Raw genomic sequence first — 20,759 nt, 5'->3', positions numbered from 1 at the left:
TAATATATATTTTCTTATTTTTTTCTCAACCAAGATCAAATTTGGTGAACGGTTTTGAATTTGGTAGTCTGTGCATAGCTCTATACTAGTTGACCTTAAATACTGCTGTACAAGACAAAAGGACAACTACAAAATGCCTGTTGCACGATACCAGTGACATATTCTCAAATTGCCTAAAATACAATTTTTTTAAAAAGTAATGTTCCAATTTATGGAGGCTGCCAAAACAACAGATTGTATTGTTATAGTTGTATTGTATTAGTATCACTGGATACAATTAGCACAAAAAGGATCAGCGATCTACTGGTATCTAAAATATAACCTTTGCCTCATCACACTGAGCATTTACTGTATATTTAATGAGGGCTTCTGCAACTTTTAATGCATAGAAATAAATATATATCACTGTTGTACCTACAGTTGTGCTTGAAAGTTTGTGATCCCTTTACAATTTTCTATATTTCTGCATAAATATGACCTAAAACATCATCAGATTTTTCACTCAAGTCCTAAAAGTAGATAAAGAGAAACCAATGAGACAAAAATATTATACTTGGTCATTTATTTATTGAGGAAAATGATCGAATATTACATATTTGTGAATGGCAAAAGTATGTGAACCTTTAGGATTAGCAGTTAGTTTGAAGGTGAAATTACAGTCAGGTGTTTTCAATCAATGGGATGACAATCATGTGTGAGTGACACCCTGTGTTATTTAAAGAACAGGGATCTATCAAAATCTGCTCTTCACAACACATGTTTGTGGAAGTGTATCATGGCATGAACAAAGGAAATTTCTGAGGACCTCAGAAAAAGAATTGTTGATGATCATCAGGCTGGAAAATGTTAAAAAACCATCTCTAAAGAGTTTGGACTCCACCATTCCACAGTCAGACAAATTGTGTACAAACGGAGGAGATTCAAGACCATTGTTACCCTCCCCAGGAGTGGTCGACCAACAAAGATCACTCGAAGAGCAAGGCGTGTAATAGTCGGCGAGGTCACAAAGAACCCCAGGGTAACTTCTAAGCAACTGAAGGCCTGTATCACATTGCCTAATGTTCACGTTCATGAGTCCACCATCAGGAGAACATTGAACAACAAAGGTGTGCATGGCAGGGTTGCAAGGAGAAAGCCACTGCTCTACAAAAAAACATTGCTGCTCGTCTGCAGTTTGCTAAAAATCACATGGACAAACCAGAAGGCTATTGGAAGAATGTTTTGTGGACAGAGGAGACCAAAATAGAACTTTTTGGTTTAAATGAAAAGCGTTATATTTGCAGAAAGGAAAACACTTCATTCCAGTATAAGAACCTTATTCCATCTGTGAAACATGGTGGAGGTAGTATCATGGTTTGGACCCATTTTGCTGCATCTGGGCCAGGACGGCTTGCCTTCATTGATGGAACAATGAATTCTGAATTATATCAGAGAATTCTAAAGGAAAATTTCAGGACATCTGTCCATGAACTAAATCTCAAGAGAAGACAACGACCCTAACCACACAAGTCGTTCTACCAAAGAATGGTTAAAGAATAATAAAGTTAATGTTTTGGAATGGCCAAGTCAAAGTCCTGACCTTAATCCAATCGAAATGTTGTGAAAGGACCTGAAGCGAGCAGTTAATGTGAGGAAACCCACCAACATCCCAGAGTTGAAGCTGTTCTGTACGGAGGAATGGGCCAAAATTCCTCCAAGCCAGTGTGCAAGAATGATCAAAAGTTACCGCAAACGTTTAGTTGCAGTTATTGCTGCAAAGGGGGGTCTCCACATTCTTTTTTTAAGATATAGGCTTTACACTTCATTCACAAGCATGTACCTCTGATATAATTTTGCAGAACCAGCTTAATTATACCAAAAAATCCTTGCGTTCCAAATTACTACTCAGCTGTGTGAGAAACAGGAGGTACAACTTGTGAATAATGGGCTAAGTTTGTGATCCCTATGTACAAGACTATGCACCTTATGGTCTATGATTCGTTTTATGACCTGTATAGTACATTTCGGAAAACTCTGTGGCACGGATGCAGCATTATTCATATTCATTCACATAGCATCTTGAAGTTTGTAATCAGTGACCGCATGTCCCCATCCCCCGATCTTGCCAGCCCCCACATGTTGCTGTATGCTTTTTCGTTTGTAGTACAGAGCAGTAACTTCAGCACTATATGCAATCAGCTGTTGTCTTTTCCTTGAACCTTTTGTGAAAGTGTTTACTTGATCTTTGGACTTCAGGCTTCATACATTTTACAGTTTATGCATACATTTTGTCATTTACTACTAAAATATGAAAAACGTTTCTGTTTTAAAAATGTGTTTACACAGATTACTGTAGAAACGGAACACACATTAAATGTATGTGTTCCAAATAACGATCTATTATTTCAACTCTAAAACTCCACTTCACTCCCAGATAATCAATCAAGGCATAAGCTGGGGGAAGTTCATGCACGTTCTAAGTCGGTGGGGGGATGGAATAGCCAGCTGCTTGCAGCTTGTCTTTATTGGCACATTTAGAGATCAAAAGACGCTGGCGGAGAGGAACGGATTTAAGGTGGGCCGGATCTAGGAGTTTTTTCATAGGCTCTGGTAATTCTAGTATTAATCTCCATGTGACTAATTATGCATGCATTGGGAACACACCTCCTTCTCTTATACTGAAGTAGAACTCAAAGCAGAGATAACTCATTATTCATGTTGTATATGTTTCATAACAAAAAAATTTGAGAACCTGTACTATTACCTTTTCTACCAATAAGACCCACAGAGTATGTAATGCAAATGGATCAGCATTTTATACTCCGTGGGGGTTGTTGGGTGGTTTTGATGCCCTGTCCAATTTTGGCTTTTACGGCACAAGCGGGTGTCACGCTGGCCTTGCATTATGAGGTGCTGGGGAAAAAAGTTTTAAAATTCATTCATCAAAGTGAAATTTCTAGCCAGCTTAACTAAGTTGATTAAAGTATGTTGGATAATGGTTATACCTGGAGAAAATTTCAAATGAAGTTTTTTTTTTGGAATTATTTAAGGAATCTATGCATTTTAATTTAATTCAATTAATTCTTTTATGGGTGCCCCATGATTTTATTTTTAGTTACACACGACCAACAAAATCTTAGTATAAGATTATTTTTTTAGTGCATTTCTGAATAAAATCATGGCACATAGTCCTCGACATGTTACTAGAAACTTGACTTGGGTGGGAAGGTGATTTAGACAGAAATGACACGAGTGACAGATTGAACTCGAACCTACTATCTTAATGTGAAATGTAACATTCATTCACATTCATTTCTCATTTAAAAAAAACCTCACCATGGTGAAACCTTACATATGTGAAGTACTGGAAATGTGTGTTTGTCTACTGGAGAATCAAAACTTTGATTTTTGTTAGAAAAGCCCAAAACTTTATCTCCTTAGCCAATATTGCCAAAATATTGCAAAAAATATTTCACCAAATTTGTAAATAAATAAAAAAAATGGTAAAAATAAAAAAATAAAATAAAATTGGTTTGTGTACATTGATCTTGAGACTTCAAACATTTGATTGAGTGTCCAACACACTAAGCACTCGAACAATGCTGCTTAACTGTCATCTTGAAGTAATTTGACAAAACTTCAACATCAATGTCTTAAACATTCAACCATTTGATCGAAAGTCCAACATGCTAACCACTTGACCAACACTGCTAATTTTTCATATATATGGCTGGGATTGGCTCCAGCAGACCTCAGTGACCCTGTAGTTAGGATATAGCGGGTTGGATAATGGATGGATGGATGTGTGATGGTTAAAAGAACTATGTGCAATTGCTAAAAAAAAAAAATAATATAAGGAAATAAGGAATTTTAATTTGACGTAATTAACATATAGATCCAAGGTCAAAACTGATGAAATACTACATTGTCACGGGAAATCAGCATACATGAAAAGTTTGAAGGAAATGAGTCTGGTAAAAGTGGGTAAAAACTAGATTGTAAAATTTGACCCAAGCAGGCAGAAAGGACAAGCTGAATATCATGGTGTAAACATACAATACTAAGCACTTGACCGATGCTGCTTAATTTTCATATTAAAGCAATCTGACAAAACTTCAATATCAATTTTTTTTTTTTTTTAATTAATTTGTCTGCATTGGTCTTGAACCTTCAACCATTTAATCGAAAGTCCAACATGGTCACCGGACATCAGCATGCATGCAAAGTTTAAGGAAATTGGTTTGGTAAATGTAGGTAATAAATTGATTGCAAAATTTGACCCGGACAAAGAAGTCAAGTTGGATAAAATTGTGTAATAATAAAACACCAGAAAATTTCCAAGTATTTTATGAACTATAACGCATTGTGTCTAAACAATTTTGTGCATCGTTTTCCTCCAGTATGGAGTTGTATCCTTCTCGAATTCTGCACTGTCAAAGCCAATCCAGGCATCATTAGGGGGAAAACCTTGATGTGATGACATCATTCCATACCAGGACACACCAACCAATGCGGATATGACAAATTTCATGGAAGAAAAACAGAATATTGGAACAAAAGTTATACAGACAGAGAGAAAATGACGAGCTCAGGCACCTGGTATATCAGGTGGTAGTATACTATCATGCTACTAATATTTGTAATGAAAAATAAAAGAACTTGGATATATATTGTATGTGTCCAGCATGTTATAATTCAAAAACCAGCTGTCAGTATCTACAGAATGATAAATGTAAAATGGGATCACAGCTAATCAGTCCTAGCCAAAATAATCACAAAACAGTGGCTTGAACAATCCATTCCACACTTTTTGTTCAGAAGCTAAAAACAAACTTTCTATTTAACAGGTTAAGATTTCTAACATCTTGTTCTCATTTTCAGAAGTCATTCTTAATAATGGTAAATGAAGAATAAATTATCTTTCCTGGTTTTGCTTCCTGTATACGTGAAAAGTTTTTAGCTACCTACAATTATGGTAATTACACTATGTTTTGTTTACTCTTCTCTATGCATCATTTTAAAACTTCAAACAGAAATTTGCTGGTTACACACTTCACTCCATTTGCCCTTCCAGAACAAATTTCAATATGCCAAAAAAACATTTTTGATTTTATGCCACCGAAAGACAGAACACCACTGTTATTTATTTTAACACAAGCTTTTCAGGGCAAGCGGAAACTACATTCACATAAATTGAAAATCAGTTATGGTTTTGCTTTCCTGTACTTTAGTGTGGAACTTAAATGTTAATAATTAGTCAGTTGGCATAAACTTAAATGTCCTTGAATGTGGCTTTATTTATAATAAAAACAGCATTAGAATTTGCCATGACTCACAATATAATGTCTAGTTGCCTTAAAATAAGGCATGTGTGTGTTTTACATCTTTGTTCTTTTTTTTCTCAATTTGGACAATTATTTTATTACATACAAATAACTTTTCAGCAAGGTAAACAGTACAGAACTTAAGTACTTACAGAGTGCTTAACCAGCTAATGGAACTAAAGGATGAACATTCTGAAGACACATTATTAAGAGGTGGATTCAGCATCTCAGAGACTGATCCCGAGTGTTTTGCACACTATGGTCTGTAGTTCAAAAAATAAATAAATAAACATTAACCATCATTCCTACAAGATGAGATTAATGACCACATTCATTGAAGCTACACCACAAAACCATGCAGAGTTCCATTCTTGTTATCTACGAAGAAAAAAAAAAATGAAGAAACAATGGCCATCTGATCATTATAACAACAGGCTGGGAAAATGTTTGCTGGTCCGACAAATCTTAGTTTCTGCCATGACATGCTGGTTCTAGGATCAAAATTTGGTGTAAACAGCATGAATCCATAGATCCATACTCTGTGCTATCAATGGTACTGGTTAGTGGTGGCAATGTGATGATACAGGAAATGTTTTCGTAGCACTAATTTAGCATCAGTTGAATAATTTGAATCATTTGCTGACCCTTTCCATCACTGTATGACAACTGTCCATCTTCTTTCAAGTCAATATTTCCTATTTGGTAACACACCATGACATAAACTAAATTAATCCAACAAACACGGTTACAACTTCAATTAATGCCAGCGAGGTGCATACTCCAAAAATCTTAACAGAGGACCTTAAGGACGGGTTGCAAAGGGAGGATCAGAGAATGAGTGAACCAAAAAAAACAATCATCCTCTTTAATAAAACCCCTGTGTGCGTCCAGGTGTCCGTGTGTGTGTCTTCTAGTGAAGTGCGAACGCGCGGGGCTGCGTTGCACGTCGCACTGTGCCCCGCCCATGCGCACGGCACCGTTGATGCACACACACACTGGAATCTGGGCACACAGTGTACAGCCTAGCCGTGCATGATAAGCAAATAAAGCACACACACTGGAAGCTGGGCACACAGTGAATGGCCTAGCCGCGGCCACGCATGTTAAGCAAATAAAGGACATCATTGCTGGGGAGAGTGCTGATTGGGTAGACCGTGCACATAAAATCCGTTGCTGGGGAGATGCCACACATACAATAATCAGCTGCACGCCACCACAGATTAAAATACTTGCTGGGGAACTGCACAGTACTTGCTGGGGAGACGCTACAGGCACGATTATCAGCTACACGCCACAAATTACATCAGTTGCTGGAGACACTCTGCTGATTGCCCACTGTTGTAAGTCATATTACGGACATCAAAACCAGTATTACTGTCAGAGAAAATTACAGGCATTTTACGGAAATACAAACCAGTATTACTGCGAGAGAAAATTAAAGGCACACAATAAAGTGACGCATATTACAGCCACATACGAGCCAGTATTACTGTAAGAGAAAATATTACAGATGTAACAACATGCCACCCAAAAAAAAAGGACACGTCAAGTAGGACAAAAGACACACACAATCAAATCCTATATAAGCAACATCTCCTGGAAGAACGGTCAGCTCAACAAGTAAACATTAACAAAAGAAAGGCTGAAAGACAAAGAAAAATACGAGCAAATACATCGATTGAAGAAAAAGAAAATGAGCGTCAGAAAAACGCTAAAAGAGGAAGAGTCACAAGAGTAAACCTTAGAAAAAGATGGCATTTACTTGCCAGAACCAGTATTCAGTCAGTTATATGTTGCATTATCAAGAGTTAGAAGTTTCCCAGATGTTGTTGTCAAGGTTGTAGATGGTCCTGAACAAGGCAAATTGTTGCCAAACTCAGACAGAACTCAGACAGAATACAAGAAATGTTGTCTATAATGAAATTTTATAGAAACATTTCATGAGGCAAAAAAATAGAAAATTTTTCCTAAATATCTTCTTCAGATATTGTGTATTACAGATTGTTACAAATTTTTACACTAAGGCAATATTAATTATACTTACTGTATTGTCATATAGGTTTCTATTTTATATTTATTATTATTTTACTTCAGGCTTCTTGCAAAAATATTTTTGACAAAAAAAATTAAGGCAACAAACAGAATGAGGTCAAGGTCCCTTGCTATTTAATATAGACTGTTCCAACTAATGTTTATGCACTACTGTTCTAGCGCCCGTTATTGTAACAGGCTTAATGTCTAGTAAATGAATAAAATGTTAGGGGCTGTATGATGCAGTAAGTCTGCTTGAATCAAAATCCTTACAGAATATGCTATGAAGTGTTCAGGCTGCTTTAGAGACAAAGGAGGGATCTAATGTGTATCTAATGAAATTGACAGAGGTTGTAATAGAAATAATAATAATAATTATTATTTTCTTTGTTTTAATCACAATATTAGTTAAAGTGATTGGGCGGGCTACAGGAATGAAATATAAAGGTGTTAAAACAAAGCTTATGTTAAAATTACTGTCTTCCTACAATTTTAATAAATACAGGCAGTCCTCGGGTTACGTACAAGATAGGGACTGTAGGTTTGTACTTAAGTTGAATTTGTATGCAAGTCAGAACAGGTACATTATTTTAATAAATGCTATTGTTGACAGACTGTAACCAAGTGCTCTGCCAATGAATGATGGATTTTCACCTCTCTTTGACCTTTTTATTATTTCTACTTTATTTTCCATGGCGATGGTTTTTCTCTTCTTTACTGTATCACCAGCACTTGCATCAGATGTGTGTTTCAGGGTTAAGATGAGCTCTTCTGCACAGCATTGTACACGCTATCACAGCAGGAAGGCAACCCGTCATCAACACGTCTGATGTACTGACAAGAGACAACTTCCTGCTATGTACGTAACAGTTAAAGCAGGCTTACTATTAAGAATAAATGGGGGCAGCGAAGGGCGGTTCATTACCAGCCCACCTCACAGTCATCTCCACTACAGTATGCTGCCTGCAGCGTCCACCCACCGAGAACGAACAGGGTGTGGCAAAAGGCGTGTAGTGAATCGCCCCCATTCAACAGGCAGCCATCCGAGGCACACTACAATGCTACCCTCCGCCGCCCCATTCACCCTCAATGGCCTCCATTCAGCCACAACCAGGTCACCGCTTGCAGCATCTCCAGCTGCCCACCGAGAATGAATGGGGCAGCCGTGTATGATGGTCGGGCAGTGAAATCGCTTGGCGCCTGAAGCCGCCCGAGGGACACTACACTGTGCAAGCAGTGAAATCGCCCCCTCCAGCCTCCGTCCAGCCACTGCTTGCAGCGTCCCCAGGCCGAAGATGACAGAGCGGCAGTTACTGAGGCACATGCGTCACAGCTGCGGCCCTGTTCGTATGTCGTAGGTCGGATGTTTGTAACCTGGGGACTACCTGTATAATGTTTGCTCCTTTTACTCTATTATTGCAAGTTTTGACAAAGAACATTTTCAGGGCATCAAAAAAATATATAAAATTAGATAAAGGGCACCTGACTGAACAAATAAAAAGATTTGTACTTAATTGAGTAAACAACATTATCCAACTCTAGCTGGTGATGTGTGAGAAAAACAACAGCTCGCTACTTAAAATAAGTTTAAAAGAATAGCTGGACTCGCCTGATTAAACTCAGCCAAGACTGCTCAATGGTCAAAATAGGCAAGGTTTATTGTATATTAATCTCAGAGTCAAGCTCAATGATTCAACAAGCATCATTAATAAATTTCAAGGTAAGGCAGTTAAATTCATTAATCACTCCTCCAAACAGTAGAAACATATTGCATAATGATTAGTACATACAACTAGGAATTTCACTGCAGTCTGTACATGTGACAATAATGACCTTAAAAAAAAACTGCAATAATTACATATGGTAAATAGATGGACACTGCCCATATGCACATGCTGGAGTCAGCCAGTTAGGTAGTCAACATTTCCAGTTGCAGAGGGCAGCACTAAGTTAGGCTAAGAATTAGTGATTGATATGATGGTACATTATTAAATGCTGAGCTAAAGTTTCTAAAAAATATATATAAAAAAAGTACAGTGGCATAGCTGTTTTTATTAACTAAGAATGACATGAAAGTCACTGGGTTGTTCAATAAAACAAAGGCAGGTAAAGGAACTGGCTCATGGGCACACTGTAAGTCAGTGATGACATTTTATCTGGTAGCCTTTTCGTTTGTAGTTAAGTATCTTTGCCACAATATTTAACTAAAAAAAAAAAAAACACCTTATGCATTTCAAGCACTATCATTAGATACAAACAATCACAAGAGAAAGGTTCAAATGTTAACTTGGCTTGCATCCAGTTTTACTGTTATGTGGCTCAGAGAAAATAAAATCTGTTAACTCTAATAGTGTGAGCTATTATAAAGCAAGACTACAAAGTCAGATTCATGGCACACCCAAACTAGGCTGATTACAAAGGAATGTTGGCTCTGGGTGATGACCAATGTATGGGAATAAAGTAGGGAAAAAAAAACATAGAACGTGCATATTTCCCAGAGGACCAAGCAGTCTGTTTTGGCTCAAGTGACCAAATGTGCCATTACTATAATTGAAAATTTATTTTGTTTAATTTTAAAAATGTTCATGTATTACCTTTGAATTAAATGTCAATTTACCTGGAAAATGTGACAAGATAATGCAGATGGATATAGCACTAGAAAAAAAAAAAAAAACATGCAATAATCTTCAAAAAACTGCCCAAGTTGCCTTTACAATTTTAAGTGGCTAATGATCACAATAAGAGAAAGAAAATCATTAAATAGTACAATATTTTACACCAGTAGACTAAAAATGGTAATGCACAAAATAAGTATGTCTATAGCAACAGTATGGACTTAGTAACTCTTGCACTTTCTAAACTCTGCAGAAGGCAGCACTCCATTACAGGGTGAGCACACACACATTATATATATATATATATATATATATATATATATCTATCAGGGTACAATTTAGCATCATTAATCCACTTAACTTCCATGTATTTGGACTGGGGGAGGAAACCTACTCAGAAAACCTCAAATATTCAGCTTCCACCCAGGAAGCACCTTGGTCTTCAATGCCAGATTCCCTGTTGTAAGGCAGCAACACTACCACTGTATGACCCTATAGTGTACATACATTTTTTTCAAAATATTAAAAAAATGTTTAAAATAATGCCTGTATTGTAATCTTACTAAACAATTTTTTTTTTTATATATTTTCATTTGTTGGCAAATACTTTTAATTTTTTCTTTAAAACACAAATCTGTACACTTAAAAATTAAGTTATACAGGGGTAATAGACATCATCCATCATGCAAGAATTTTACATTAAAAAAACTGACATAAGTAAAAGTATTTGCAGTACTAATGCTGCTATATACAGTGTCACATTAACTTTAACAAGGTAAGATTATTCATTCATCCAATTTATGAATCCCTATGTTAACAAATGTTTTGAGGTTAGATTTTTTCCTGCACAAGGAAAGCTAATTAAAGTGAGTAGCTATTTAAGTTTTACTAGGAACTAAAATACAGAATGCAAGTTAAAATTGAGGCAAGTAAAAATAATGCTATATAGATTTTTTTAAAAGCAGGCAATATAAACAAACCACCAATTTTCAACAAGCATTTTCTCTTTTTGGTGCGGAAGGAACATTAAAAAAGCGGCTAAAATTAAATCAATGAGGCTATATGAAAAGGTAAAGCAGTAAAAAATTCTGCCTTAATAAAAGGATAAGTGTCTGTGTAATTGTGTGTCCTTACAGTTTCAATGTCTGTCATTCCTACAGATGGTGCACCAGAAACAACTGTAGCAATGAAATGTACTGTATTTGTGATTACATCAGATGGCTCATCACAAACATTAACACTGCTTTTACAAATCCCATACCAAATGGCCCCCTCCCCCATACCATGCGACTCTTCAATTCCACCCGGTTAAACGTTAATATTATTCAAAGTTATTGTCTGTTTTTACCTGCATTTTTATTACTCTTAAATTAATATTGTTTATTGCATCAGTATGCTACTGCTGGATTATGTGAATTTCCCCTTGGGATTAATAAAGTATCTATCTATCTATATAACAGACATATGCATTGCATGTGTCATTCCAACAGATGCCGCATCACAAATATTTGTAGTAATGCATTTTACTAGTACTAAAGTATGTGAACCGCCATCTCCTGGAATCAAAAATGCAATGCTTTTTACAAAATACATTCCAATACACGGTACAGTACACTGCAAACATCAACCCTGGGGTCTATGTTAATTACTTAAATTTCAACCAGTCTTAAACAGACAGCACATTTAGTAAACACATAAAATACAAAGTTAGGCCATCATGATTGAGGATATAATTGCCAAAAAGCTGATGCAGGAGCTCTTAAAGGAAGAGGTAAAATTTGAGAAGGAAGTAAAAAATTTAAATGGTAAGGAAGATATAGAAGTAGTCTCTGCTTTTAAAAGTGTGACTTACATAACAAGGAGAAAGCTTTACAAGCACAATCTGTTAATAGTTCATGTTTACGCTAAAACCAACTATAGTAGTTTCAATATTGAAAACACAAACAGTAGTCTCCTGATCTTTCATAATTGTCCATGTTTCTTCCAGTAAACAGGCTTGGTACCCAACCTCAAAAAATGTTAAAGTTCACATATGTCTTTGTGAAATATAAAGATAACATTTGTGACAGTTGTTGAGATGTTGGTAATCAAGTCTAGATGTATTTACCATCAGCATGACATTGTGAGATGACAGGTGCAGACACAGGCAAATCTAATGATCTGCAGAGACGGCAAGGGACGAGCGGGTGAGTGGGCAAATACTGCTAAAGCTAATAGCAGTTGTCGAGGTGGAGCAGAGTTCACAAGCAAAGAGTATGGTGAGAAGGGGTTTCGAGAGCGGGCTGTACATGGTAATAGCGGGGGTGTAGCAGTTTAATACAGTTGCAAGGAGTATGGAGAGGTGGGCAGGTGAGAGGGTCTGAACATGCTAACAGCGGGAGCAGAGCGGCAGTTCACAAGCAAAGAGGATGTGGAGGTGGGCATTAAAGAGGAGGTCTGACAAAATAAAAAAAGGCTAGTGAAACCAGCCTGAAAGATATCAGAAAAAAGGTGTCAGGAAGTGATATCTCTGTTCTCGGCGTCAGCGCAGTCTGTATAGCGCGGCTGAGCATATAACAGCTCTCTTCGTGTAAAGTACATAGCAAACCAATATATATATATTGTGGTCCCCGGCCAGGGCTGGAGCCCGGCCGGGACGCCCAGGAGGACCAGAAGAGGGCTTGTGCGTCCTCCAGACCGTGAGGGGGCGTCCGTCCTGGTTATGTTGAGGGCCTCAGGTAAAGGGCTTGGAAGCCCAGCCCTGTAGGGACACGTGGCCACCGCCAGGCGGCGCGCCAGTGCCTGATTATCCCGGGAGTCTGGCACTTCTGTCACACCAGGAAGTGCCGGGGGGAAGATGACAGGGGATACCCGGACGGCTTCCAGGTGCGCAGCCGGCACTTCCGCCACACGGGGGTGTGTCCGTGGGAGATTGCCGGGAAGCGGCTGGAGCCCATCCAGGTTCCTATAAAAGGGGCCGCCTCCCTCCAGTCATGAGCGGAAGTCGGGTGAAAGAGGACGGAGCTGGAGTGAGGACTGGAGGCGGCCAGGAGAAAGAGAGGCACAGGACTGTGTGGCCTGGACATTGGGGGAATCGGTGCTCGAAGCACTGGGGTTTGTGACTGCACTAATTTGTAAATATTGTACAAATAAACGTGTGTTGGGTGGAACTATATATGGAAATATATCATATATTATAATCATCAAAATTAAAAGAAATAAATATTTGAAATACATCAGTCTGTGTGTAATGAATGAATCTAATATACAAGTTTCACTTTTTGAATGGAATTACTGAAATAAAATCAACTTTGTCATGATATTCTAATTTTATGACCGGCACCTGTATGTATGTATAATAATGTATAATAAATATAATATATATATTATATTATATATAAGATGGCTGTCTTAGGAACTTTGATTATGGGAAAGCTTTAGACAACTGGGCCTCTAGGAAGAAAAGAAGAATAAATATTTAACTGAAGACACTTCTGCATATGCAAGTTGGCTTTGAAGAACATTTTAAAATTTTTCTTAATTAGGTTTCCTATACTTTTTTTCATTGTTTTCAATTTTTTTCCCCCCGACAGCGACAATACTTGTGCCACTTGGTTTATGTCATAACAATTATTATTTAAAATTTTTGTTAGGTTTGCAGGATCTTGAATTGGATACTTCTTTAATTTAATAAAAATATTCTTTCACAAGTGTCAAACCTTAAAAAAGGAAGTCATATTGAGCTTTGGAAAATAATTAATAATAATTAACTAACAAAAATAGTGCACATTTAAATTTTCCACACCACCAAATTTCCCCGTCCCACCCCACCCGGCTACGTTTTCTTGCCATCCGGCTGGAAAAAAATTCTGGGGAGAACACTGTTATGGATGTAGTCTCTCCAAAATTTTAATGTTTTTTATCCTGTTTAGTAACAATGATAGAGACATAAATTTAAATCAATGACTCAATCTTTCAAAAAGTAAAGTGCTTTGTTAATTACAGTTAACAAAAAAAGAACATTACTAACCAACATATACAACCCCAAATCAGAAAAAGCTTGGATGGTATGGAAAATGCAAATAAAAAAAAAAACACAGTAATTCTTAAATTTTCTTTGACTTTTATTCATTGCAGACAGCATAAATCCAAGATATTTCACATTTTGTTTGGTCAGTTTCATTTAATATTTCAATATACATCCATTTCTGCATTTCCACATTCCAAAAAAAGTTGAGACAGTAAAGCATTTGCCACTTTATAATGTCGCCATTTCTTCTCACAATACAAGTGTTTTGGCACTGAGAAAACCAAGCAATAAAGCTTTCTGGGTTATTTTGTCCAATTCTTCCTATAAACACATTCTCTAAGTTTAATAACAACACGGGAACAGTACAGGATCATCATTGTCAGATTTTCAATTTCAAAATTCTCCACACATTCTATTGGGGACAGATCAGGACTGCAGGCAGGCCAGTCCAGTGCCAGTACCCTCTTCTCCTATAGCCATGCCATTGTAATGTGTGCAAATGTGGTTTTGTATTGTCTTGTTGAAAAATGCATGGACATCTCTGGAATAGATGTCGTATTGAAGGCAGCATACGTGGTTATAAAATTTCAATGTACTTTTCTGCATTAATGCTGCCATCACAGAAATATAAATTACCTCTGCCAAGGGCACTGGCACAACTCAATACCATGACAGATCCTGGGTTTTGGAAATTGCTGGTAACAGTCTGGATGGTCCTTTTCGTCTTTGGTCTGGAGAATAAGGTGTGCATTTCTTCCAAAAAATATCTGGAATACTGATTTGTGTGACCACACTACATGTTTCCAGTGTGTGATGGTCCATCCCAGATGCCTCCAAGCCCACAGAAGTCAATGCCATTTCTGGACATGGTTAACTTAAGTCTTCTTTTTTCACAGTAAAGTTTTAAGTGACATTTGTGAATATAACTCTGTATTGTAGTGCTTGACAAAGCTTTTCCAAAATAATTCTTTGCTCATTTAGTTTTATCAGCTATTGATGAGTGACGGCTCTTGATGCAGTGCCATCTAAGGGATCAGAGATCACAGGTGTTTAGCTTAGAGTTGCACCCTTACCTTTACACAATAAAATTCCTCCAGAGTACTTGAATCGTTTCACGATATTATGCACTGTAAAGGGAGAAATATGCAAATCCCTTCCAATCTTTCTTTGAGGAAATTTGTTTTCGAACATTTCAATAATTTTCTCATGCATTTGTTGACAAACTGGTGATCCTCTGCTCATCTTTGTTCCTCAAAGACTCGGCCTTTTGTGGACACTGCTTTTGTACCAAATCATGGTTGCAATTACCTGTTGACATCACCTATTTGAAATCATATCATTACTGAATTATTTTACCCCTTTACTAGCCCTACTTTGCCCCAACTTTTTTGTTGCATGCCTGAAATGCAGGAAATTTGTTAAATTAATTAACAACTGAAATGCAGCTGACCAGACAAAATATTAAATATCTTGAGTTCATACTGTCTGCAATTAAATAAAAGTCAAAGTAAATTTAAGAAGCACTGCTTTTTTTTTAAATTTGTATTTTCCATGCCATCCCAACTGTTCTGATTTGGGGTTGTAAAATAAATATTTTCTCCAAATAAATAAATAAAAGCATACCCCTTGACAAGATGTCAACAAGTAAATCAAATTTAAACACATCATGTGCATCCTGCTAAGAACCAGCACACTATTTAAAAATTTGAACTACTGTAACTTTCAATACAAAATGCTAAAGATTTTTTAGCACAAATACATAATTTTTCAGTTAAAATAGGCCACATAACTTTCTTTGTACTGTACCTACTACAGTACTACAGTTGACAAGAGCTAGTCACATGCTGCAGTAACCTATATTTTGAACAACATTGGACAGAGTTACTTACAAATAAAATATGTGATGGACTTTGTGATCCATCTCACCTTGTAAAAGGTGATTTTTGCTTTGGTTGTATCCAGCATTTGTTGACTAGTTGACTTTGGTATAGGTATTGATACAAGTGTCCAAGCTTAACTGCAACTGCATTCAAACGAATTGTGCAGGTATATTGCAGGTTATTTTAACAACACTATTTTTCTTTGGCAGATTATTTATATAAGTGTGTTCATGTAAAGATCTCCATTTACCTTGTAAAATCCAAAGTTAAGTCATGCTTTATATTTAAAATAAGAAATTGCTGCATAAATATTGGAATGACCCTGTTCTGACTTTTTCTCTATGTCATTGCGACACAGATATGACCATTATGGTGCCATGTAACTAAAGTTAGCATACAGTACATGCATCCCACCTATGAAATCTAACCCTTTGCAACTGACCAAATTATGCATTATACAGTACATACATAAGTAGTAGACTGTATCACCAGGGATTTTCTTTTATTGGCATGATGCAAATAATAATGTTATTGGGTTGGTCAAATTACTAACACTGTGTCAATAATATATACTTTACCTTTGCCAAATTCTTCAAGATCTGCTTTAGTTAAAAAAGTGTTCATTTTAAAAGTTGGCATCCATGTTTGACCAACATAATGATTTAGAAATTATTTTCCACAAGATTTGCAATCAGAAATATATTTTTTCCCCAACCCAAGCATAACATAATTTCATGATGATTCATTCTAGTCCTGATGCCATCTTCTATGTATGCCACTTGCATGGCACTTACATTAATTAGTTACACCAATGGATTCATCTTTTATCTTCAGAACTTCCAGATGCAACACTCCCTTTTTATCAAGCAGAAGAAATGGTGAATTACAAGTTTTAAAGATGGAAAAGTAACTTGCTGCCACAACTAAATTTCAAGAATCTTAAATAAATGAAACTGAGATGCAGGATTAAGCAACCAATCCACCTGCACTTCAGATCACATCCATCTAAAAGAAAAAACTGGGTTGCTGCTGGAAGAGGTGTTAAAGAAGCCATCGGGGAAGCTTATCATGTGGTCAGTGTGTGAATTCCAATGCCCCAGTGTAGTGAAAGGGACACTGTGCTGTAAAAATTAGCATTGTCTTTCCGATGAGACCTAAAGCCAAGGTCCTGATTCTCTGTGGTCATACAAGATCTCTGGGCATCTTTTGAAAAGAGTAAGGTGTGACCTAATATCCTGGCTAAACTGTTCATCACGACTTGGTCATTCTGGCACCCTATTCATACGCTGTCTCTTATTGGCTGTCTAACTATTTGTATCACCACTTCACCACCTAACAGCTAATAAGTTGTAAGCATACTGGCACAAAAATAGCTACCGTCATTTTCTACTTATAGTTTGGTAGTAAATCTCTTTGCATAAAAAAATAAAGTTAAATCCTCAGCCACTTAAGTGTCAATGATGGCATTTGTAGGACATTTGTTCACATGCATTAATTTTTTTTCTTATTTTGCATTGGATAAGTGCTTACTAAGAAATAAGTTACAAAGAAATAACTTCTCAACAACTAACTGATTTTAACATTTGGAAGCAGTACTCCTTAATCCACCAAAGTATTAACTGTAAAGACAGCCAAGATTACAATGGCTTTTTAATCATAAAATTTATATGAGGCATCATGGCTTCTAACAGTAATCAAAAAAGTTTAAAAAAAAAAAAAAAAAGAATAAAGAAATTTGAACCAAAAATGTACTATTTGCCTACAAGTAAGCAAAAGAGTTTTATGAAAATTTCACAAAAAGTTATTTTACCTTTTTACAGAAACATTTATAACGCAGCCTTTTTAGAAGTATGAACTTGAACTTCAGTCTACACTGTGTGCACAATTATTAGGCAGGTTGTATTTTTGAGGATTAATTTTAATATGGAACAAACACAGTACTATCAGTCAATCCAAAATGTTAATAAACCTGAAACCTGAATGTTTCACAACGGAAATGTGAGTGTGAACATCATCAGGGGAATACATATGTGCGCACAATTATTAGGCAACTATTACTGTGCAGATTTATTATGCAACTAAAGGAAAAATGAAAATTTTCCCATCTCACTTGTTTATTTTCATCTGTTATAGTGAGAATAATAAACAAACACCTCAAAATTTACAAATAAACATCTCTGACATTTCAAAAAAAATAAATCAATCAATCAATGACCAATATAGCCACCCTTCTTTCCAATAACAGTCATAAGCCTTTCCATTCATGGAGTCTGTCAGTTTCTTGATCTGTTGACGATCAGCTTTTGTGGAGCAGTGACTACAGCCTCCCAGACACTCTTCAGAGAGGTGTATTGTTTTTCTCCCCCGTAAATCTAGCGTTTAAGAAGTGCCCACAAGTTCTCGATAGGGTTTAGGTCAGATGAGGAAGGGGGGCCATGTCATTATTCCTTCATCTATAATGCCTTTACTGGCTGGCCACGCAGTGGAGAACTTCGATGCAAGTGATGGAGCATTGGCCTGCATAAAAATCATGGTCTTTTTCCTGTATCACTGTTTGAAGAAAGTGTCTTCGAAAAACTGGCAGTAGGTTTGGGAGTTGATTTTGAGTTCATCTTCAATGTAAAAAGGTCCAACTAGCTCATCTTTAAAAATACCAGCTCATACCAGTACCCCACCTCCACGTTGGAGTGGAGCTCTGTGCCCATTACTGATCCACAGGTCCATCCATCTGGTCCATCAAGAGTCACTCTCATCTCATCTGTCCATAAAACCTTTGAAAAAAATCTGTCTTCAGATATTTCTTGGCCCAGTTTTGACGTTTCAACTTATGTTTCTTGTTCAGTGGTGGTTGGGTTTCAGCCCTCCTTACCTTGGCCATGTCTTTGAGCACTGAACACCTTGTACTTCTGGGCACTCCAGGTAGGTTGCAGCTCTGGAATATGAAAGTACTGGAGGATAATGCGTTCCTGGTAGCTTCACGTTTGATTCTTCTCAAATCTTTGGCAGCTAATTTGCGTCTTTTGTTCTCAACACGTTTCTTGCGACCCTGTTGACTATTTGCAACAAAATGTTTGATGGTTCTGTGATCACACACCAATATCTTAGCAATTCCAAAAGTGCTGCATCCCTCTGAAAGACTTTTTACAATTTTTGACTTTTCAGAGTCAGTTAAATCTCTTTTTTGGCCCATTTTGCCCAAGGAAAACTAGCTGCCTAATAATTCTGCACACCTTGATATAGGGTGTTGATCTCCTTAGGCCACACCCTCCCTCATTACACAAATACACATCACCTGACGTGCTTAAATACAATAAGCATTCAAGTTAATACAGCTTGGAGTTGGAATATACGCATTAAAAATGATGATATGGTCAAAATACTCACTTGCCTAATAATTGTGCACACAGTGTATAAGTTTGCAGTGACAATCATAGTGGAAAAGTGAAGATGAATAAAACAATAACTGGCAGTGGGCAGTTCTCCAACAAGATTTACCTTTAGCCAGAAGCTTCAAAGTAAGATCAAAGTGCTGATCAAATGTCAAACTTTTTTTTTCTTAATATGCCTAATCCTGAGACAAAAATACACAACTCACGAGTAAAACGCATCCTTTACATTTCAGCGCAGCCGATTAAATACTTATTAACTATAAAATAATGCAAAGAAATCTTCATGGGGCCAAAAATACAACCGACACTGCATTGGTACATTAGTCTCTGGTCTGTCTGGACTCTGAAAATACCATCCTATTCAAAATCTATTTATCGGTAAAAAAAAAAAAAATACAATCACTGTTTTAAAATACTAGATAAACCACGACACCGTTTTAAAGAATATCCCCATAACGCGTATGAAGGCGCAAAAGATTTGCTCCTTCAAGACAAGCGGAAACGTGCACGAGATAGCTGGTCATCTTAGGTGCAGCTTCAGTTTCACTAAACAAGAGAAACAGGTTGCACCTGCTGAGTTTCACATCCATAGCATATTAATGCCACGTACACAAGTACCTCAACTACCTCTTGGGGACAATATCACCCCCATCCCTATGACGCACAACCTTGACGTAGACACGTTATGCCTTGGAAGACAATTTGTTCTACTGCATTTAAGAGTCTACCGGCGTTTTACATTCTTAAAACGATTCTGAATCACAGCGTAACAACCCAAACTAACGCTTCCGTACCCACCTCCCACCATGTACATACCTAAACTCCGGAGAGAGTAAGGAATAGCAGGTCAGAATAAGACACCTGCGACAAATCGACGTATGGATGTTAATACAGTATTCCTTACCTGCCCTGTGATTCCAGTGATTAAAGCTACTTTTCTCTGTCCATTCATTTTATCACACTGTGCCATAATCACCTTTGAAGTTCTGACTTGATATCTGAGGCACTACTTCTTGTGTACAGCACTCACCACACCGTTATCAAGGGAGCAAGCAGATTCAGAAGATGCACCAGGAAGACATATGTGACACTTTGAATATGAGCGGTCCTGTAACCAAGCGGAGGACTTAACAAAGCGAAGAGGAAAATGCGGAAAGAGAGAATCTTCACCATAACAGTAACGAGAGCCGGCGAAATACATAGCGACATCTTCAGGCTGACTCAAACACGGAGGACATATGGGATAGAAGAAGAGATTTGTACACTTTTCATTCATTTGTTTTGCTAATAAGTGTTCATTATTTGCGTGAATGATAAGGTAGACGAATGGAGTATTACATTAAGTCTAAAATATATGTATAAGCACCTTTAAAATGCATTAACTCGTTTTCATCAATATCTTCAATATTGCATCAAATGAATTGAACGGTAAAACAAGAACAATCCTGTTAAAATGAAGCAGCGTTTTATTTTCCTGTTGTTCTGTCTGTGAAATGCAGTTAACATGGTGCTGCATATTTATTCTTTTAACA

At 37.0% G+C, this 20,759-nt stretch overlaps 1 protein-coding gene across 1 annotated transcript in view; it reads right to left on the bottom strand.

Annotated features, from left to right (window-relative positions):
• gmds (GDP-mannose 4,6-dehydratase) overlaps window positions 1–20,383 on the bottom strand; it is an 861,801-nt gene extending 841,418 nt beyond the window's left edge. The window contains exon 1 of the mRNA XM_039753423.1: window positions 20,132–20,383. Within this exon, the coding sequence (XP_039609357.1) occupies window positions 20,132–20,197 (66 nt within the window). The 5' untranslated portion in view covers window positions 20,198–20,383. The remainder of the gene's footprint in view (window positions 1–20,131) is intronic.
• Between the last annotated feature and the right edge of the window lie 376 nt (window positions 20,384–20,759).

This window comes from Polypterus senegalus, chromosome 5, assembly GCF_016835505.1.
Source record: "Polypterus senegalus isolate Bchr_013 chromosome 5, ASM1683550v1, whole genome shotgun sequence".
Lineage (NCBI taxonomy): Eukaryota > Metazoa > Chordata > Cladistia > Polypteriformes > Polypteridae > Polypterus > Polypterus senegalus.
This window is presented reverse-complemented; position numbering and strand designations above follow the sequence as displayed.